Source organism: Sus scrofa, chromosome 16 (genome assembly GCF_000003025.6).
Source record: "Sus scrofa isolate TJ Tabasco breed Duroc chromosome 16, Sscrofa11.1, whole genome shotgun sequence".
NCBI lineage: Eukaryota > Metazoa > Chordata > Mammalia > Artiodactyla > Suidae > Sus > Sus scrofa.
Window position 1 is genome coordinate 6,023,056 of NC_010458.4, and position 21,972 is coordinate 6,045,027.

The following is a 21,972-nucleotide window of genomic DNA, read 5'->3' on the forward strand; positions in this document are numbered from 1 at the left end:
GCTGATGGCCCCGGTCTGGGTGGTTGGTGAGTGACAGGGAGGCTGGGGGACAACTTGGGACAGCCCAGGAAGCTTGCCAGTCAGCGTGCTGACCTCGGCACTGGGAACACCGCTGGGCACGTCTGTCAACGCTCACACTGTAAACATGAGACCAGTATACTTTACTGCATATGGTTTCACCTACTTATTGCGGAGGGGGGTGACGTCTAGATCCAAGGACGACTTCCCCATCTCAGGCTTGGGACCTGGTAGAATGGAGAGTCCACTTGCTGGGGTGGAGAAGCAGGGGAGAAGGAAGACGTTTCAGGAGAAAATTAGGATGAACTGAGGTGGGGCCACGCCCGAGATGTCTGTCAGAGGCTCTGTGACGATGCTCTGGGCCACCTGGATGCACACCTGCAACTCACGAGAAGCTGGCAGGAGGGGCGTCTGAGTCTGGGGAGGCTTGCAGCCACAGAGAAGGAGAGGCAGCTGGGGTCAGAAGACATCCCACGTGGAAGACAATGGAGGAACCCAGAGAACGAGGAAGAAACCAGAATGATGGAGCAGCTGGAAGGAGCCGGGCAGCGTATGGGAGGGAGTGTGGAGCCAAAGATACATCTTTTCTTTTTCCCCAAGACGAACATTCTAGAAATTTTTGAATGATAATGCTGACGATTCACAAGAAAAGGAGAGGTCGGAGAATCAGGAGCAGAGAGGGTCAAAGATGGAGTAAAGTCCCCAAGAAAGCAGGGAGGAGGGATCAAAACACACCTGGAGAAAAGGACCTCTGGAGGCAATAGGGGCCTTTATCCACCCTGCAGGCCCATCTCCTTCCAGTGCAGGTGTCAATCATGACCCCAAACCTGCCCTCCTGCCTGTTCTTGTCAATAAAGTTTTATTAGAACACTGCATTCCAGGGCAAGGATGATGAAGCAGTTGTAACAGAGACGATCTCATCCATTGATCATTAAAATACGTATGTCCTCCTGGCCTTAATAGGACAGCTTTGCTGACACCTGGCATTTTCCATCCTACGAATCACATTCCCGATTCACTTGATTTTCTCAAAACAGACACCGATGACTCCGTTGCTGCCAGAAGACTCAGGAAGCTCCTCTAGTGTCTGGAGGATCCACTCTGAAGCTCTTAGTAAGCAGGACAAAGCCGTTACGGTGAGGCCCTGGACCAGGAAGTAGGATTCTGTTCTGAAACTAACACAGGGAGACGCAAGTTCAAGTCCTGTGTCCGCTGCTCACACTCAAGCATCCTTGGCAAGTTGCTCAACAGCTCCAGACCTCAGCTTCCCTGCAGGAAAGGCTTCTTATCGTTCTTAAGGAATGGCAGCTCCCTTCTTTGCGTTTCGAACCCCATGTCCTTCTGTCCTTAACAAATCCCACGTGCTACAGGCCTACCTCCCATCTAATGATCCTTGTTCTTCCACATGTTCTTGCAAATGCTGCTGTGCCCTTCCTGCCCTCTGTGCCAGCCACACTCCCACATCCCCTTTGACTCATGACCACAATGTCCCTGTCCCTGTGACGTATCTTCTTGATTCCTTCTTGAGCATCAACTGCTACTTTTTCTCTGAGCAACTATGTACACATTTCTATTTGCCCATTAGGTGAGCTGTGTTGAAATTACCTATTTATATCAGTTTCTGCCTGCAACTTTATTTTGGGGAGGGGGGAGCTGAGGCATGCAGAAGTTTCTGGGCCAGGAGTCAAATTTGCACCACAGCAGTGACAATGCCAGATCCTTTAACTGCTAGGCCACCAGGGAACTCCTCTTTTAAAAACAAACTACAAAGCTTAGAAAGGTAAATTTGCTATGTGACATGGACACTAGGCATGCCCCATGCCACATTCTTGCTGGTGCTTTTCTAATTCAGGGTGCAAGGTTTATTTATTTATTTATTTATTTTTGCTTTTTAGGGCTGCACCGGAGACATATGGATGTTCCCAGGCTAAGGGTCCAATCGGAGCTACGGCTGCTGGCCTATGCCATAGCCACAGCAACACAGGATCTGGGCTGCGTCTGCAACCTACAGCTCATGGCAACGCTGGATCCTTAACCCACTGAGAGAGGCCAGGGATCGAACCCGCAACCTCGTGGTTCTAGTCGGATTAATTTCCTCTGCACTGCGACAGGAACTCCCAGGATGCAAGTTTTGTTCATTCTTCCAACTCACTCATTTCTACATATACTACTAGAATAGAAAAAAAAGACTAAACACCCAATTATTATTCGAGGATAAAAAACATAGTTAAAAAAAAATCACTCCAATTTTTAGAAACCAAAACTTCTGCAAAGCAAGCCAAGGTCCCAAACCAATAGCTGCTCCACCCACCCATCCTTTGATTGACAGCTATTGGACACTGGCCCCTCTATCAGACAGTGTCCTAGGCAAAGAGTTGCACAGATGAATGACCCAGAGGCCTTGCCTACACTGTGTATCTTAAAAGGCCATATATACTGAAAAGACTATAATAGACTAAACTCTGCCTGCCCGCAGTTGAAATTAACTTAAAACATACTAGCTTAACCAAGATCTTGTCAGATTAAAAAAAACTCACAGGAGTGTTAAACATATATTTATATTTTAGATATTGTAACAGCATAAGCGTTCATTTAATGTGCATAAGAAGGTAAAATAAAACTAGAGCTTAAGGGAGATAAACTCTTGAAAGTGAACCAACCAAAAAAGGCTTCAGCTAGTCTCCTAGAGACTAAGTAGTGACAGAGGCTTGTAAGGTGAGAGAAAAATTCAGCTACAAGGTCCCTGCCTCGTTCCAAATAGGCTTACTTTCTGGTTTCACAGGTACCAGCTTGAAAGTTTTGAAAGTAGTAACAAGGCTGTAGCCACCAGGGGGCAGGTCATGCCTGAGGAAATCTAAATAGGGCCACTGTACCCTGCAACTCTTATTTTTATACTCAATTTTAATTCCCACAGCCCCAAGCCCCACTTAAAAAAAAAACTGCCAGAGAGATCTATTAAAAACCAAAACACATTTTAATGAGGAATCTATTCTTAAAGATGCCGTTTCCTGAGTTAATTTAGATAAATACAGTCCCTCTTTTCACATCAGCATTACACAATGAGAGCTTTCTGTTTGGGGTCCTCTCCCTCTCCCCATTCCCCCCACCGGACCAGCCCTCCTGATTTTTAAATACCACAGTCTTTGGCAGGAAAATGCCAACCCCTTTCCGTTTTATTACACACACACACACACACACACACACACACACACACGCACAATGATCTCATTTGATTTTTCACTTTCTTCCCAAACTGCTCTGTCTAGCAAGTGATATATGACTCACGCTCTCATTTTTCCACTGAAAGTAATAAACACAGGCAATTATCGATGGCAAATATTTAGGTACCTAAGAGGTGTGAAAAACAATTTGATCTTACATTCAGTTTTCTTTCTTTCTGTTCATCTTATTATTTTCTGTCTGCTGCCAACGGTGATCTTAAATTCTAACTTCTGAACTTGCAGTGACATCACCTAAAGAGCCCTCAAACAGAGCCTCTAGTCAGAAGGCAAGTTACTTTATTGGGAAGGTGACTCTTAAAAGCTCTCTTTTTATACCAAGCATTAGCTTCCTTTTGATTAACTGTAAGGTGTACTGATTCCTGTTCACTTAACTGGCTACACTGACTCTCCCTCTATCCGAGTTGTCTTCCACAGCCTGGTGCATTAGATCCGTTAAGGTAAGAATAGATCTGCCCAGGTGCTTCTCTTCCCTTAAAGAAAGCAATAGACAGAGGGAGGTGGGGAGAGAAAATACGGAAGAGAAATGCACTGCTCTGTCCTCCACATTAATATAATTCTGACTTATTACAAGCAAAGGACCATGAACAAGAGGAACAGTAAAAACTGCCAGTGTCCCAAACGTCCGCCTTTCTGACCCGGAGTTTCAAGGAGGGGGCCTCCTCACCTCCCTACCTCTCCCTCCCCAAAGGTGTGGGAGTGGCTTTTCCAACAGGTGGCTAGGGGGATGGAGAGCTGGTCAGTTCCTCCTCATCTGGGAACTGGTTTCAAAGTGACCGTGGCCACCAGTTACCTGCCTGTACGCCGACCAGGTAGGTCAGTCTGTAATTCGGGGCAGCAGCGTTAGCAAGCCGGCTGGCTGGACGTCTAGAGCTGACAGATGGCTCTCCATCTGTCCCCCATATCTGCCTTCCACTGAATCGGAAATCCGGAGGGAGGGGGCGCCTTGTGTGTCATTCTCCCCAAATCCAAACACCCTCTTCTTTCCCCCTGGAATAACAATGATGATTTTGCCACAAGTGGAGACTAGAAAGGCATCTATACCAGATGGCAAAATCTTCTTTCCCATTGGCGGGTTTAGTGACACTGTTGGGTTTCAGGAGCAGCCAAGCTCCAGGAAGGACTGTCTAGAAGGACACGGGAATGGAGTGCGTGGAGAGTCCAGGACACTCCACATGGGGCTTGGGGCCTCATCCGGGAGTGTTCTGACCATCACCAAACACAATTCCAACACAAATGATAAGGGCCACCATTTGCAGCAATATGGATGCAACTAGAGAGTCTCATACTAAGTGAAGGAAGTCAGAAAGAGAAAGACAAATGCCATATGATATCACTTATACGTGGAATCTAAACGATGGCACAGATGAACCAATCTACAAAGCAGAAACAGACTCACAGACATACAGAACAGACTTGTGGCTGCCAAGGGGGAGAAGGATGGGGGTGGGATGGACTGGGAGTTTAGGGTTAGTGGATGCAAACTATTACATTTACAATGGATAAGCAATGAGGTCCTGCTGCACAGCACAGGGAACTATATCCAATCGTGGGAGAGACCATTATGGAAGATAATACAAGGAGTGTGTGTGTGTGTGTGACTGAGTCACTTGGCTATAAATAAATTAAAAATAGTAAGAGCCAACAGGATGTCACTAGAATATAAGGTATAAGACCAATCTGAATTAATAAAAATTAAATATCTTTAAAGTAATATACCCTCTACTGACTGTTTAGGTAATTCCTAAAAAGTGTTTTGATAGGCTTCAAAGTAGTTAATTTTAATAAATGAGTTGAGACCCAGCTGAAAAAGATGTCAAAACCATCCTTCCTTAGAGAAAACAGAAATAACCAAGCCTTTCTATTACCCCCTCCACATATACATGGTAAGCTCCTCTTCCGTGCTAATTCAAAGGTGAACTTTAGGAACATACAATTGAAATCATCAAAAATTCCTAAATTTGGGAGATTCTAGGGAAATCTTACCATACCAGCAAAAACCAAAATCTTGATCAAACAGACAGGCATTCTGACGAGCACTCTAAGATATATAAAATATTTTCATTTTGAAAAGAACTAGGCAATTACTGCCGTAACTTAGTAGAAGGACCCGGCGTTTTCCGAGAGAGAAAAGGGGGGCTGCTGTGCTACTCAGCGGGCTCTGGTTACCTGATGAGAACGCACTGGTTGTCGTGTCGCTTCCACAGGCAGCGGTAGCACTCGTTGGCGATGGCGAAGACGTGGGGGGGCAGCTCCCCCAGGTGACACCTGCTGTAGCGCTCCACGGCCTCATGCGCGTACAGGCCGGCGATGGGCTTGTAGGGGTTCACCGAGGCGATGATGGAGCCGATGTAGGTCTGTAGGACAGGGGCGGGGAGACAGGGTGTGGGTTACACGTGACCTCCAGGGGGCGCTGCACGCGTCCTCACCCTCCCACCCACGCTGGGGCGGAGACAAAAGATGCTCCACGCTCCGAGAGAGGGAGGAAATGCCACATCTCATTCTCGCTGAGCTGAAATGGAACCTCTGAGTGTACCTTAGGGGGACAGGTGACTCCTGATACCCACTCACACATTTCCCCATTACCTTTTGGTACGAATCTTGAGCCAATGAACTAAGGCATTTCAAAGAGGGCAGCAGTGAAAGGCAAATTAGGGCAGAGCCCTGCTATGGCGCAGTGAGTGAAGAGCCTGATAGCAGTGGCTCGGTGGCTACAGAAGCGTGGGTTGGGTCCACGGTCCCGTGTGGGTTAAAGAATCTGGCATCGCTGCGGCTGCGACAAAGATCACAGTTGCCTCTCAGCTTCCATCCCTGGCCTGGGAACTTCCACATGGCATGCGTGCAGCCATAAAATAAATTTTGGGGCATGCTGCATATGTGGCATATGGAAGTTCCCAGGCTAGAGGTGAGATTGGAGCTGCAGCTGCCAGCCTACACCACAGCCACAGCAACGCCAGATCCCAGCAGTCTGTGACCTACAGCACCTCATGGCAATGCATGATACTTAACCCACTGAACAAGGCCAGGGATCAAACCTGCATTCTCATGGATTCTAGTTGGGTTCGTTTCCACTGAGCCACAACAGGAACTCCCATAAAATAAAAACATTTATAATAAGGCAAACAAGAGAAAGAAGATGCTAAAGCAGCCCTGGTCCCATCCCTGTTTCCTGGGGACCCCCTGACCCCATGCTTATCAGGTGGCTATTAGGAAACAATAGGGTGGCAAGGGTGGAGAGTGACTGATTAATGAGGGCAGGGTTGCTGTTCAGGATGGTGAGAAAGTTCCTGAGGGAGAGAACGGTTGTGGTTGAACAACACTGCAAATGTACTTAATGCCCCGGAACTGTACACCCAAAATTAGTCAAAATGGTAATAAACTTCATGTTATGTATCTTGAACCACAACTTTAAAAAAGTAACAAGACCATTTTGAAAACACTAGATATTTTTTTCAATAATCTCAAAACACCTCATGATGTGCCAGGTAACTTATCTGGAAAGTAGCTGACTGGCAATTGGAACTTTTCTGGGGCCATATCCAGGCCAGAAATGAAGCCAAACCTTCAGAGTGGCCAAACAGAGGCTCTGTGTGGACACAGTATTCTCTCATTCTTCTGCAAAAAAGGCTTAACCGAGTTTGGTTGTCCGCTTCCCAGGCTCAGACGCAGGTAGAGCCACAGAAGGGAAGAGCGGGGTCCTTCGGCTGCCACCGCCTTCCTGCCAGCGGCTGTACTGTATGCAATGCACCAGGGGTTTGACTGGGTGCTGTGGGCTGACTGTGTCCCCGCTGTCAATTCCTCCACTGAAGTCCCCAGTACCTCCAAACGCGACTATATGTGTAGACGGGGCCTCTAAAGAGATGAATCCATTAAAATGAGGCTCTCAAGAGGGGCCCTGTTCCTGTCCTTATTAGAAGAGGGACTCTGGATCCACAAAGAAACCCTGGGGATGTGTGTGCACAGAGAGACCACATGAGGACACAGCAGCCAAAGAAGGAACCCTCAGGAGAAACCAACCTTGACCTCAGACTTCGAGCCTCCAGAACTGTGAGTATATAAAGATCTAAAGTTTCAGCTGGGCAGGGGGTGGTCTTCTGTTATGGCAGCCGGAGCAGACTAACAACACAAGGCCTGATCCTGGCAACAATCACGATAACCCTGGAGGTTGGCATTATTATCACACCCATTTCTCAGATAAGGAAATTGAGGCACAGCCATAAAGTTGTATGTTTGGTCACAGAGCCAGTAAGTGGTAAAGGTGCGATCTGAACCCAAGCCACCTAATTCCAGAGCCTTCTCTTCACATTCACTCGCAAGCAGAAGCAACACAGCAGAGGACAAGAACAGCAAGAAACACTGGACAGAAAGTTCAAATATCCTAAGTGCATCTGTGTCATATTATTGCAATTTGTAATCATTTACATTCACCGTGACTGCCAGGAATATCAACCAAAGTATCATGCATCCTGTGGCACTGTTTTCAAATATAAGGAGGTCTATGTTTTGGAGATATTTTAAGCCAAAAAAGGTTAAAAAGATATGAGTTATTACCATAGGACCTAAACGATTAAAAACAGGTACTCCAAAAATAACACAGCAGAAGCATTCCCAAAAGACTAAAGGAGGAAACAACCCAGAGTCAATCATCAGATAGATGGATAAACAAGATGTGGTACAGCCACATGATGGAATATTATTCAGCCATGAAAAGGAACCAAGTGCTGATACAGGCTGCAACATAGATCAGTCATGACAACACAACACTAAGTGAAAGGAGCCAGACACAAGTTCACATACCCAGAGCAGGAAAACCATAGACACAAAGCTTGGTTGTGGTTATCATGGGCAGTAGGGTCAGCAGGGGAGGCAGGACTAGGGAGGCAACTGCTTTGCAGGGACAGGGATTCCGTTTGGGTGATGGGGACATTTTGGAATTAGACAGAGGTACTTGCTGTACAACAGTGAAAAGTATGAAATGCCACTGAATTTAAAGTGGTAGTTTTCTTTTTTTTTTTTTTTTTGGTTTTTAGGGCTGCACCTGTGGCATATGGAAGTTCCCAGGCACTTCCCAGGGGTCAAATCAGAGCTGCAGCTGCCAGCCTACACCACAGCCACAGCAATACCAAATCCGAACCACATCTGCGACCTACGCCATGGCTCTCAGCAATGCCAGATCCTTAACCCACTGAGTGAGGCCAGGGATCAAACCCACATCCTCAGGGATGCTAGTTGGGTTCGAGCCACAACAGGAACTCCTAATGTGCTTAATTTTCTGTTGTGTAAATTATCTTCAAATTTTAAAAAAAAACGTAGCACTTTCATACATGAATGTTCAGGTTTTGAGAAACCTCCACCTTGCAGAAAGCCCACTTTTCCCGTCAGAGCACCACAGGGAGGAGGTGGCCAGAGAGAAAGATGAAGCTGCTTTTTCCTCTAGGGAAGGAAAGGAGAACAGAGAGGCACATGGTTCCCCGGAGGACGCCTGGCATCCCCCCCACCTTACCCCCACCCTCGATGCCTGACCAGGTGCCAGCACCTTCTTTTACGTCAACTCATTGCAGAGGTGAAGCACGCAGGCAGGCAGACAGGCGGTGCTTGAGGCTCGGGCTGTCTGGTCCCTTCCTCTTCTTGGTCTACAATGTCAGGCCTGTTTCTACCCTATATGCCTTATTATTATTCTGTGAAATATTAAGACTATTTATTTTTCTGTGAAATATGCTCTCATTTTTCCCTACTTTGGTGGAAGTCAAAAGTCAGCGCTGGCCCTCTTGACACAAATAGGTAAGGGTGCGGTGCTGCCAATCATTTCTCAGCCACAAGCAAAACATAAAATTCAGGAGTTCCCATTGTGGTACAGGGGAAACAAATCTGTCTAGGAACCATATGCTGTAGGTGTGGCTGTAAAAAGAAAAACAAAAACAAAAGGTATCATTCACCCTGCTGGTGCAGATGACATGGTTTTTGCATGTGATCAGGAGCTCCAAAGACATCAAGCTTGTTAGCAAAGATGAAGACAGAATATCCAAAATGGTCTCACATCTAGGTTCATGTTTAAGTAACTCACATTGCACTTGGCCCAATGAAACCACTTTGAGGTGTCTCAGAATGACGATGTGGTTGGTGGTATGGCAGTTCCAGACAACACATGCAGAGCCCTCCCACCCAATCCTGAGATTCTAGGAGGAAAGGCAGGCTCTCAGAACACAGACGGTCAGCACCAAAGTGGCCCTTAGAGTTGGCAAGTATTGGGCTGGCAGTCACAACTGGTGGATCCACTAGCACACACAATACCCTTCCCCACTGAGCCCAGTCACTGTCACACAGTCGGAGCTGGCCTGTGAGCTGACGCCCGGCCAGCATCTCTGGCTCAGAAAAATCATTCCAACACACCTAAAGACTGTTCCACTGTTGAGGTGCCATCTTTCAGAAAGGAAGAAAAGAGGGCCTATCCGGAAACAGGATGGTTTCACCAGCGGCCTCAAAAGGCACATAAGGTGAAAGGCACAATACAATCTTGGTTCAGTTGTAAGACGCTATCATTCACGCCACTGCACTGCCATGGCTCTGGCAGTTGTAAGCTTTCCCTAAAACAGTATCGACCTTCGTGGCTGACTTCCACAACAAGCTGCTGAAGACCCATCTCTCATCTTCCCAGCTGACTGGCAGGCTGCCAAGAAGAAAATGCAGTCCCTCACCATGGCATGTTGCTGACCAATTATAAGTTGCATATTGCTAATGACTTTCACTGCTTTATGCAAGGATGCCTTGTTTTTTGTTGTTTGTTTTTTTTTTTCCATTCTGATGGAAAACTTCTGGGAGTGTGTGGCACATGGCCTTGGTGTTCTCAAAGCCAGGTACCCAATTTAATCTTTTCTTGAGGGTTTCTGGCCTCTCCTGGATTCTCAGCCCATAAAAATAATGCTGGCACCAAATGAGGTGTGTGCTCATCCCCCCCTAACACCACCCCAGGCTCCTGAGTGCCCACTGTCCCGCCACCTGGCACTTCTCAACCCTGCCATGGACCCCATGTGGCTCCAAATCTCCAGAGGGAGAAAAGGCTGCAGACTCTTCCTCCTGGGACCTGCCAAGCTGGGGGGACAACTGAAGATGCTGAAAGAGGCTGCAGATAAAAGCTAGCTTGAGCTATCAAAAGGCAGGCTTTTATTTTACTTTTCATTGCACACACCACATAATTGCATCAAATGAAAAAAAACTCAAAATGTTCTGCACTTCAACTGCTTCTAATTTCACCATCTAGGCAGGTTAGAAGCACTGTGAAAGCTACCTGTCCTGAGCTACCTGACACTCTTTATATACACATATATATACGCATATATATCCTTAAACCAGACCTTGCTAAATCCCCCTTTTCCCAAACCCTCCTCCTTTCTGGGAAGAGAGGTCACTTAGTATAAAATATACAGCTGCAGCATTTTTTTTTTTTTTTTGGCTATTTTTCTAGGGCTGCACCCTCAGCATATAGAGGTTCCCAGACTAGGGATCGAATCGGAGTTGTAGCCAAGGCCACAGCCACAGCAACTTGGGATCCAAGCTGAGTCTGCGACCTATACCAGAGCTCACGGCAACACCGGATCCTTAACCCCCTAGCGAGGCCAGGGGTCAAATCTGCATCCTCGTGGATCCTAGTTGGGTTCGTTAACCACTGAGCCACAACGGACACTCCCTGATTTTATTTTATCTATTCTATTCTAGTCCGTTCTATTCTACTGTGGCCTTGCCCACAGCATGCCAAAGTTCCCAGGCCAGGGACAGAACCCAAGCCACGGCAATGTCAATGCTGGATCCTTAACCCGCTGAGCCACGAGGGAACTCCTGGCTACACCAGATTTTAAAAGATCAAGCATTTAGTGACACATACTCCAATGTGTAGTTTGACATGTATTTATTTACTTACTTTATATATATATTTTTTATTTCCCCAACAGCTGCATGCAAATTAATCAAACTAGAACACACCCACCCTCACACCATGCACGAAAATAAACTCAAAATGATGTGTAATATAAGTAAACACAGAGACTGGGGAGAGGAGTGGGGAGAAGAGCCTCTTTGTGAATTAAGTACCATGTGACTTAAGACATAAGAAATCCTAAGAGCTACAGGACAATGTGTGTTACACACTCATGCCATTGATCACTCTAGAAAAAGGTATTTCTTTCCTTTATTTTTTTTGCTTTTTAGGGCCATACCCAAAGCTTATGGAAGTTCCCAGGCTAGGGATCAAATAGGAGCTATAGCTGCTGGCCTCTGCCACAGCCACAGCCACAGCAGATCCGAGCTGCATCTGCAACCTACGCTATAGCTCACGGCAATGCCGGATCCTTAACCCACTAAGTGAGGCCAGGGTTGGAAGCCACATCCTCACGGATCCTAGTCAGGTTCACTGACCACTGAGCCACGAAGGGAACTCCTTATTACTGCTCCCCAGATGGCCACAATAAAGCCATGCCCTTTGGGACTCTGGATACAGAAACTCTCAAACACAAGGCGGGGCCAGGTGCCGGTGTCTTTCCTTGTATTGGATTCCAAACTCCATGAGAATAAATAGCCTGGTCATGTTAACAGCTTTTCAGAAACAGAAAGTATATTCTCTTTTGAAGCACATAAAAAATTTGCTTTTCTTGTCAGTAAAGTTCCACATAACTCACCCCCCCCCCCCCGTACGTTCCCTTGCCCATTTCAATAATCTAGAACAGCTGCAGTACACACTGCTTTAATATGGTGGGAAAAAAACTCACTGCCTGGCTTCAGTATAAAATCTATTAAATCGAGGTTTTTCAAAAGGCAGAGGGGTATAATACCTAGTATCTAGCCCACCAATAAAAAAATCCCATTGTGGCTCAGCAGAAACAAACCCAACTAGTATCCATGAGGATATGAGTTCGATCCCTGGCCTCATTCAGTGGGTTAAGGATCTTGTGTTGCCTGGAGCTGTGGTATAGTCGAAGACTCGACTTGGATATGGCACTGCTATGGCGTAGGCTGGCTCCAATTGGATCCCTAGCCTGGGAACCTCCATATGCCAAGGGTGCGGCCCTAAACCAACAACAATGACAGCAAAAGCCAAACAACAAACAAACAAACGTGAAAAGTGGAGTTCCTGTCATGGCTCAGCAGTAATGAACCCAATCAGTGTCCAAGAGGACAAAGGTTCAATCCCTCATCTCAATCAGTGGGTTAAGGATTCGGCTTTGCTGTGAGCTTCAGCTCAGATCTGGCGTTGCTGTGGCTGTGGTGTAGGCCGTTAGCTGCAGCTCTGATTCAATTCCTAGCCTGGGAACTTCCATATGTTGCGGGTATAGGCTTAAAAAAAAAAAAAAAAAAAAAAAAGACAAAAACAAAACAAAAAATAGAACACATAAAGTGACCCGGTGGCCACAGCTGCATTCTGCTGGTAAACTGAAAGGATCCACGTTACCGTCAAGAAGTCACTCTTCCAACACTGGAAGAAATAATGGAGACAGCCAAGGCTCTGGCAGGTCAAGACCTCAGGTCCTCAGCCTGGACCTACCTTCCCTGATGCACTACTTCACCCGTCTGGGCCTGAGATTCCGATCAGTAACAGCAACAGATCCTCTGCTACCCCCACCACCAAGTGAGAGTGTCATACAAGTCCCAAGTATTAATCGCTGTTTTTGTTAATGAAAAGAAAGCTACAATGGCTGTCCATCACGTGGTCTTGAAAAGCTGGATATAGAGCAAGTGATCTGAAATGCACCAGGGAAACTGGCTCAGGTCAGTGCCATGACTTTCCTAAGGGGGGAAGGACTTGTTAAAAAGAGGGAACCGGAGTTCCCGTCGTGGCGCAGTGGTTAACGAATCCGACTAGGAACCATGAGGTTGCGGGTTCGGTCCCCGCCCTTGCTCAGTGGGTTAACGATCCGGCGTTGCCGTGAGCTGTGGTGTAGGTTGCAGACGCGGCTCGGATCCCGCGTTGCTGTGGCTCTGGCGTAGGCCGGTGGCTACAGCTCCGATTCAACCCCTAGCCTGGGAACCTCCATATGCCGCGGGAGCGGCCCAAGAAATAGCAACAACAACAACAACAACAAAAGACCAAAAAGACAAAAAAAAAAAAACAAACAAAAAAAAAAAAAAAGAGGGAACCACCAGCTCCATTTCCTCCCCACCCACTACTCTCCCCTTCCCTGCTCTCGCCATCATCCCAGCTAACCATAGCCATGACTTACCTCCCCAAACCTTTACCTTGAATGCAGCTTCTGTTTTAAATGGCAGATCTGAATACTAACAGCCTGCTGGCCATCCTCATCTGTGCCCCCAAGCGCGAATGCAGCATGAACAAGGCTGAGCTCCTCGAAACACCTGTTTCTTCTCAAATAGTCACATCCTGACAGCGGCACCACAATCTACCCAAATGATGGATCCAGAAATCCAGGAGTCATCCTGTCGAATTCAGCCTACTGCCCTTCAAACTCAATCAAACACCTAGATCCTACCTCTTAGTATATCTCAAGACTCCAGCTCCCCGCAGGACTGGCTGCGAATCCCATCATTTCCCATCTGGTTTGCTGGTCATCTCTCCTCCTTGTAGCCAGAGGAGGGTGGCCCAGAACTCAACTTTGACGTTGTTCCCTACCAACCTTCCCAAAGGAATTCAAGGTCATTCACTTATGCACAGCGCCCTTCCTCACCTGCTTCTGACCGCTTTGCCGGCCAGCAGCATGCAACCTTCACTGTAGCATCTGCATGCCTGGCAGCTGGACAAACACATCATGCTATTTTTAGCCTCTTCTAATCCTCTGCCAGGACTGACCCACCCTTCCTCTTGGCTGAACTCCCCTTCAATGCTTTCAAACTCTTGCAAGCAGTACCTCAATAGGGAATCATTTTCTTTCTTTCTTTGTCTTTTTGTCTTTTCTAGGGCCGCTCCTGCGGCATATGGAGGTTCCCAGGCTAAGGGATCTAATCGGAGCTGTAGCCGCCAGCCTATGCCGCAGCCACAGCAATGAGGGATCCGAGCCACGTCTGCGACCTACACCACAGCTCACGGCAATGCCGGATCCTTAACCCAGTGAGCGAGGCCAGGGATCGAACCCACAACCTCATGGTTCCTAGTTGGATTTGTTAACCACTGAGCCACGATGGGAACTCCTCTTTCTTTCTTTTTTTTCTTTTTAAGGCTGCACCTACAGCATATGGGAGTTCCTGGGCCAGGGGTCAAATCCAAGCTACAGCTGAGGCCTATGCCACAGCCACCCCAATGCCAGCTCCTTAACCCCGAACAAGGCCAGGAATCAAACCCACATCTTCACGGAGACTATGTCAGGTCCTTAAGCTGCTGAGGCACAGTGGGAACTCCAGGAATCATTTTCTGACCCCCTCTCACCTCCTCCTCTGAGGGGTCACTCTATCTGTCCCAGTATTTTGATCACACTCATTGCCCTAAGCTATTGTCAAAGGATTGCTGTGTCTGCCTCCACCAGTAAACCAGGAGATCCCAGAAGGGCAGTGCCTTTCACTTATTCAATCTTTCAAGACACGGTTACTGGGAACAAGAGTAATTTTGCATCCTTGGAGCCTCACACACAGCCTGGCCCACATGCAGGGCAGAATCCATGGAGGCATGTCAGGATCACTTCAACTATCAATCCACCAATTAAGTTCCCGCTTTAACTGTGTGCAGTGCCCCCTTCCCCCACCTCTGCCCTCACAAAGCTGTTTGCCGTCACTGTTCCAGGCAAACAATCAAAACAGTTAAGCGTTCAAGTTCGCTGAAAAGAAAGCTAGAGATCACAGCCAACAACTCGAGAAGTTACTCGAGTCAAGCTCTTAAATTTAGAAGTGACATTTGTTTAATTGGAGTGAATTTCTGACTCACACTCCCTCCTTGTTGAAAGGAGTCTGACCCAAAAGAGGCAGGAAAGAGAAGAAAAAAAAAAAAAATTAACAAAAACAAAGTTCCTAATTGCCAGCATCATGTGCTGATGTGGAAATGGCAACTCGAGAGCATAAATGTTTGGTAAAGTTTAAAAATACATAGAGTCAGACAGATGGTTACAATCATCTTTTGGCAACACCAGTCTTGATTTCATGTGAAGAAAAAAAAAAAAAAAAAAAAAAAAAGCCAACCCTGACAAACCACACTGTATTCAGCTGTTCCCGGTATGAGACAAACGCAAAGCCCACTAGCCATCCGGTGAGGGGCACCCTGTTACTTGACACTGGCTTTGAAAGGGGACGGAAAACAACTCCCCCAAAAAGCCACTGTGGGAAGACAGGACTCAAGGAAATGAATCGCAGGTTTAAATTTGCAGGCGCACATCAGCGAACCCCAGGCCCTGGTGTGCCCACTGTCAACACCGCAGGCAGCCTGCCACCTCCCCGCAGGCTTCCAAGTTAATTCAGGAACAACAGCAAACACGTCTACAGACTCGGTCTGGAATGGCCACCTAACCAGAGGAGGATATTTTCAGGACAGCCTCAAAATACATGAGCTGTGAAGCATCTTCGGTGCTGACACAAGCAGTTATCTTTAGACTCAGCCCCACTTCTTAAAATGGGCTCCTCTGATTCGCAGCTCCACCCCATTTGTTCAGCAAGACCAACAACCCACGGGGTGGGGTGGACCAGTTGGGGAGGACCAAGCCTGGCCTCCTCTGGAACCAGAGCCCCAGTGCCAACACTGCGGCAGGGCTCTGAGGTTCCCAGAGGCCCTCTCCCTGATGTGGTTTCCAGTCATTCCCACGAGCTGGGCGAGGAGGCTCCCGCATCACCTTAAGCCAGGGCGCCACAAACCCCACAGCGAGAGCCCGTGTCTTCCTCTTCCACTGGGCAGAAAACTGCGGCATCACACAGAGCCTTGCTCCACCCTGAACACAGCTGATGGTCACCGTGACACACACCTCCTCTGCTCTGTCCTCGCCGTGCTCAGAGGCCAGGTACCAAACCCGAAATGATCCAGACTCTGGAGAACACAAGGCAACAGGCACCCCAAACCCAGCTGGTTTCTCAACCCTCCTCTCCTGCGGGAGCTGCCTGGGCTGTTGGCAACAGGCTCTCCTAGCCAGGGGTCCCTGACCAGGTTGGGAGTCACCACAGGCAGCCCTGCCTCCTTCACACACAGCCCCGGCCCCAGCACAGCTCCTGTTTCATTTCCTCTCGCTCATCGCCATCTCTGGTCCCAAACCCTCACCTCTTCTCTTCTGAATTATCACAACACTCTCTCAGCCCGGCACCCTCTATACAGTCTATCTCATCACTTCCCTTGGCAACCCTTCTAAGTGTTTCCTCGGGGAAATTCTCTCTTCATAAGCCTTTGACAGAGATGATGTCTTCAGAGTTCCTGCTGTGCCACAATGGAATGGGTGGTGAATCTGCAGTGCTGGGACGCAGGTTCGATCCCCAGCCCAGCACACTGGGTCAAGGATGAGGCGTTACCAGGGCTGTGGCACAGACTGCAATTGCAGCTTGGATCTGATCCCTGGCCCAGAACTCCATATGTTGAGGGATGGCCAAAATAAAATGGGTGGCCTCTCTACCACCAAGCCCAAATGCTGCTGACCAGCTTTAAGTCAGGAAGGGGTTCTCATAACTATGACATCTTGGGCCAGAAGGCTCTTTGCGGTGGGGCCATCCTGTGCACTGTGGGATGTTGGGCGGATCCCTGGCCTCTACCTACTAGATGCCATCAGCATCCTCTGCCCTGGCTATGGCAGCCCAAAGTGCCTCCAGATGCTGCCAAAGGCCCCCTGGGTCACCGCACGTGGTCGAGAACCATGGCTTTTAAGAGTGTCCTGACCCTTGCCTATCCACCACACTAACATCCGCTAATTGCTCCCCAACAAACAGCAGATTGCACAAGCAAAGGAGCCTTCTCCCACTTGAGTGAGGCCATCACACCCAATGCCTTCTCATCTCTCCATCTCCCTCGCCTTTGCTTCTAACCGACTCTAATTCCGCCTTTGTAGGGTCCGCACGGCCAGCTCCAGCATTCTCCAGCATTCTCCCCCCACCTCCCTGTTCCGCCTCCCCACTTCTGATCAACAACACAAATCCTGCCTCTCCAGGGACTTCCAGGTATGGGCACTTGTCCCCATCAGATCTCTTCAGTAGCAGGAAGAGACAAAGGTGGGTTGGACTCCTGAGAGCCTCTCCCCAGGGCCAGCCCCATGGTGGCAGAAAGCCCAGAGACAAGAGGTTTAGGGTGGAGTCCAGGTGGGGAACTGAGGTACGGAGCAGAGTTCTCATCCAGAGAGTCACTGGAGGGTGGAGAAGGCTGACAAGGTGGAGCATTGGGCACGAGAGCCTGGGGCTCCAGGAAGGGAATGGAGCACTGGGGTGTGAAGCAGGAGCTCCTGCAAGGCAGCTCCAGAAAGAGCAGAGCTGCTCGAACTCAAGCATCAGAGCCAAACAGGACCAGCAGCAAGGCTGGGGTCACAAAGACCCACAGACACTGATGCAGAAGTGTGCACAGCCTCTGTGCCCAGAAGGAGCTTTCCAAATAAAGGGCTGGTGGTATTGGGAGTTCCTGCTGCATCACAGCAGGTTAAGGATCGGACATTGCCCCAGCGAGGACATGGGTCTGATCTCGGGCCTTGCTCCGAGGATTAAGAACCTGGTGTCGCCACAAGCTCGGTATAAGTGGCAGATGCAGCTCGGATCGGGTGTTGCCATGGCTGTGGTGTAGGCCACAGCTGCAGTTCCAATTCAACTCCTGACCCAGGAACTTCCATATGCTGCAGGTGTGACCATAAAAAGAAACAAAATAAAATAGAAAAAGAGCTGGTGGTATTAGCAGTTCCCATTGTGGCACAGTGAGTTAAGAACCCAACTGCAGTAGCTCCTGTTGCTTTGGAGACACAGATTCCATGCCCAGCTGGGCACAGCAGGTTAAAGGACCTGGTATTGCTGCAGCTATGGATCAGATTCAATCCCTGGCCCCAAAACTTCTATATGCTGTGGATGCAGTCATTTGCAGGGGTGGGGTGGGGGGGTGGAGGCTGGTGGCATTAGATAAGTGGGGAGAGGGGTACAAAGGTTAGCAAAGTTCCTAAAGCCTTCCCGTGCCATTTTACTGTAACACAGCCCCATCAGTTATAGGGGTTGATCTTGTTTAAAAAACTGCTTTAAATGACATGGAAAATTGTGAAAACAAAGCTCAAGAGGAGGGGAGTAGAGAAAAGTGGGCCCAGTTTTGATATGTTTACTGAATGCTTGCTTTACCCCTTCACAGCTCTCCACCCACACTTTTTTTTTTTTTATGGCCACACCCACAGCATATGGAGGTTCCCAGGCTAGAGGTCAATTTGTAGCTGCAGCTTCCAGCCTATGCCACGGCTATGCAACGCCAGATCCAAGCCACGTCTGCAAGGTACACTACAGCTCACGGTAATGCTGGATCCCCAGCCGACTGAGCGAGGTCAGCGATCGAACCTGCATCCTGATGAATACTAGTCAGGTTTGTTTCTGCTGAGCCACGAGGGGAACTCCTCCACCCACACTGTAGTAGAGGATACTAAATGCTAGAAGGAATATTTGACTGGGGTCTGGTAATGTCCTCAGACAATAAGGCTGGCCCTCAAGGGGAAAAAAAAAAAAAAAAGTTAATGGTCCTTCTTAGCACAAAACAAAAGACCCCTCCTACCATAGATGGGTCTGCTTACCAGCAACCTGTGTCACTGAGACCAGACAGCTGGCAAATAATGCAAGATCCAGAGTGCTGGGGAAGCGCCACCCCAGTAGTATGAATCAGAGGAGGGCACCTGGCAGGCAGAGTGACAGCCACTCCCTGCCCCACCAACCCCCAGAACCACAGACTGGGTGCGCCCAGACCAGGTCACACCTAATCCCCAGAACCTGTGACTACAGTCATGTGATACTGCAGGCAAAGGGACTCTGAAGATAGGGTTAAAGCTATAAACGCTGATACTGGGGATTATCCAGGTGAGCTCAATCTAATCACACAATCTTTAAAAGCTGAGAACCTTCAGGGAGTTCCCCCTGTGGCACATAGCAGGTTGAGGACCCAGCTTATCTCCGTTAGGGATGCAAGTCAATCTCTGGCCTAGCCCAGTGGGTTAAGGACCTGGCATTGCTGCGTCTGTAGCATGGGTCTCAGCTTCAGCTCAGATTTGATCCCCAGCCTAGGAATTTCCATGTGCCAAGGGAGTGACCCCCCCCCACCCCAAAAAAGCTGAGAACTTTTCTTGGCTGCAGTAAGAGATGAAAAGAAAGAAGGAAGAGATATGAAGCAAGAGAGGGACTCCATCCAGGGTTCCTGCCTCCAGCAGCTGGGAAGCAGCAGACAAGAGCTCAGGAAAACAAGGACCTCAGTCCTACAGCCGCAAGGAACTGAACTCTGCCAACACCAGGTAAGAGCAGGACACAGATCCTCCACAGAGGCTCCAGAAAGGAACGCGTCCTGCCCACACCTGGGTTTTTAGTCCAGTGGCTTTAGCCCTTTAGACGGCTGACCTAAAAAACTGCAAGGAAATTCATTTCTGTTACATTGGAAGGGTTGTAGTAATTTGTTACTGCAGTAAAAGAAAACTAATACGGCGCGTGTGTTACAAGTCCTCTTCTCCCTCTTTTAAAGATACAGACAAGCATCAGGCAGAGCCCAGAGAAAAGGCAAAAAAAGCTGTTTCTTGGACAAGCACCGGTTTTGTCTCAATGGGACAGAGTCTGACAGGTACTGGCATCCAATGCAAAGAGCTTTAGCAACGACAATAAGAAAACTGAGGTGGCTGCGCTACGGATAATACAGTTATCTGGGTCCCCAAAGGAAGGCATATAAGGGATAGTTAACTGAACTGAGCTGCAAATTGTATGTACAAAAATCCCGTGTTTCTCCCTCAAAGGGGAGGGGAATGACTGTCATTCCAGGAAAAGAAGACAAAGATTCCTATTCACATAGTTTACTGGGCAATTTGGCTACCAGATTTAACATTATCTTGAAAAGGTTGGGGGCGGAGGGGGGGGTACTTTTAAAAGGTTCTGCCTTTTTTTTTTTTTCCCTTTTTAGGGCCACACTTATGGCATATGGAGGTTTCCAGGCTAGGGGTCCCATTGGAGCTATAGCTGCAGGCCTACACCACAGCCACAGCAACGCAGGATCCGAGCTGCATGTGCAACCTACACCACAGCTCACGGCAACATCGGATCCTTAACTCACTGAGTGAGACCAGGTATCGAACCTGAGTCCTCATGGATGCCAGTTGGGTTTGTTACCCACTCAGCCACCAAAGGAACTCCTAAAAGGTTCTGCCGTTTAAAGCCCTTGGGTAGTTTGTTGTCCCTGACTTACTTTTTCCTGACTATTAAATATGTCACAAGAACTTGCATCTAAAGACAGAAGAATATGAATTCTAAAATATTTGCCTATAAGAGCTGGGTACCAATAAAGAAATTTTATTTTTAGTCTTTTTGAGGCTGCACCTGCAGTATACAGAGGTTCCCAGGCTAGGGGTCTAATCAGAGCTACAGCTGCCAGCCACAGCAACACCAGATCCAAGCCGCGCCTGCGACCTACACCACAGCTCATGGCAACACCAGATCCTTAACCCACTGAGCAAGGCCAGGGATCAAACCTGAAACCTCATGGTTCCTAGTCAGATTCGTTTTCACTGTGCCACGATGGGAACTCCACCAATAAAGAAATTTTAAATCTAGCTTCACCTTTTATTACCAACTAAGTTATTTCTAAAATGTATGGCATTTGTTTTACAAACATTTGTCACCAAACTGCCAGGTCCCTGGCACTGTCCTTGGCTCAAGAAAAACAGCATAAGTCCTTGATAATCGGAGCAAAGAAACCGCGGTGTAAACAATGTTACATGGCAGTGTCAAAAGCTTCATGCTAAAAACACAGCCACGGGAGTTCCCGTTGTGGCTCAGCAGGTTAAGAATCTGACTAGTATCCATGAGAATGTGGGTCTGATCCCTGGCCTTGCTCAGTGGGTTAAGGATCTGGCATTGCCACAAGCAGTGGTGTAGGTTGCCGATGCGACTCAGATCCAGTGTGGCTGGCTGTGGCTGTGGCGTAGGCCTGCGGCTGTAGCTCTGATTCGACCCCTAGCACAGGAACCTCCACATGCCATGGCCCACAGTTCCCTGGACACCTGTGTAGTGGGACTCCCATGGGAAGGGGGAGTCAGGGGTTACCTTCAGGGAGGTTTTGGGAATGGGACCAGAGAAGCCAGTCTGTGTGCATTCTACCACTTACACAAAAGAGAACAAACACACAGCCGCTTTTACAGAAACAGGTGTGAACACTACCACTTCTGAAGAACCTACAGAAAACACTAACTTAGGGACTTAGTGTGAGCAAGTTCTGCCAGTCAGAGGACCAGCGGTGACTGCACTTCTCTAGACAAGGCTGTGCATGGACCTTTGGCAAACATTAGGTCAATCTGGCAATGATACTTCCCCGGTAGAAAAAAGGGCAAAGAAACATTGTTTTTTAAAGCTGAGGAAAATTACGCATTAAACCTACAAACGTCTAATTCCTCCTCTTTCCTGATTCTCCTTTCTTCGTCTAAAGGTAGATAAATTAGAGGAACTGCAATAGTAAGGGGGCCTTGAGTGGCAGTGAGTACCTGCTAGTTATTAGAAAGGCTAATCACCATAATCACAAGCAATACTGGCAAAACTAAATATTAACTTTTTGGTTTGGAACTTTTGTGCTCTAAAGCACAAAAGTTATGAAAAGATCAGGAGAGTTTACAGTATTAAAATT

General features: G+C 48.0%; 1 protein-coding gene across 1 annotated transcript in view; it reads right to left on the reverse strand.

The window, feature by feature from the left end:
- MYO10 (myosin X) overlaps positions 1 to 21,972 on the reverse strand; it is a 238,375-nt gene that overhangs the window by 115,945 nt on the left and 100,458 nt on the right. Inside the window, exon 4 of the mRNA XM_005672397.3 lies at positions 5,427 to 5,614. Coding sequence (XP_005672454.2) covers positions 5,427 to 5,614 — 188 coding nt within the window. The remainder of the gene's footprint in view (positions 1 to 5,426; positions 5,615 to 21,972) is intronic.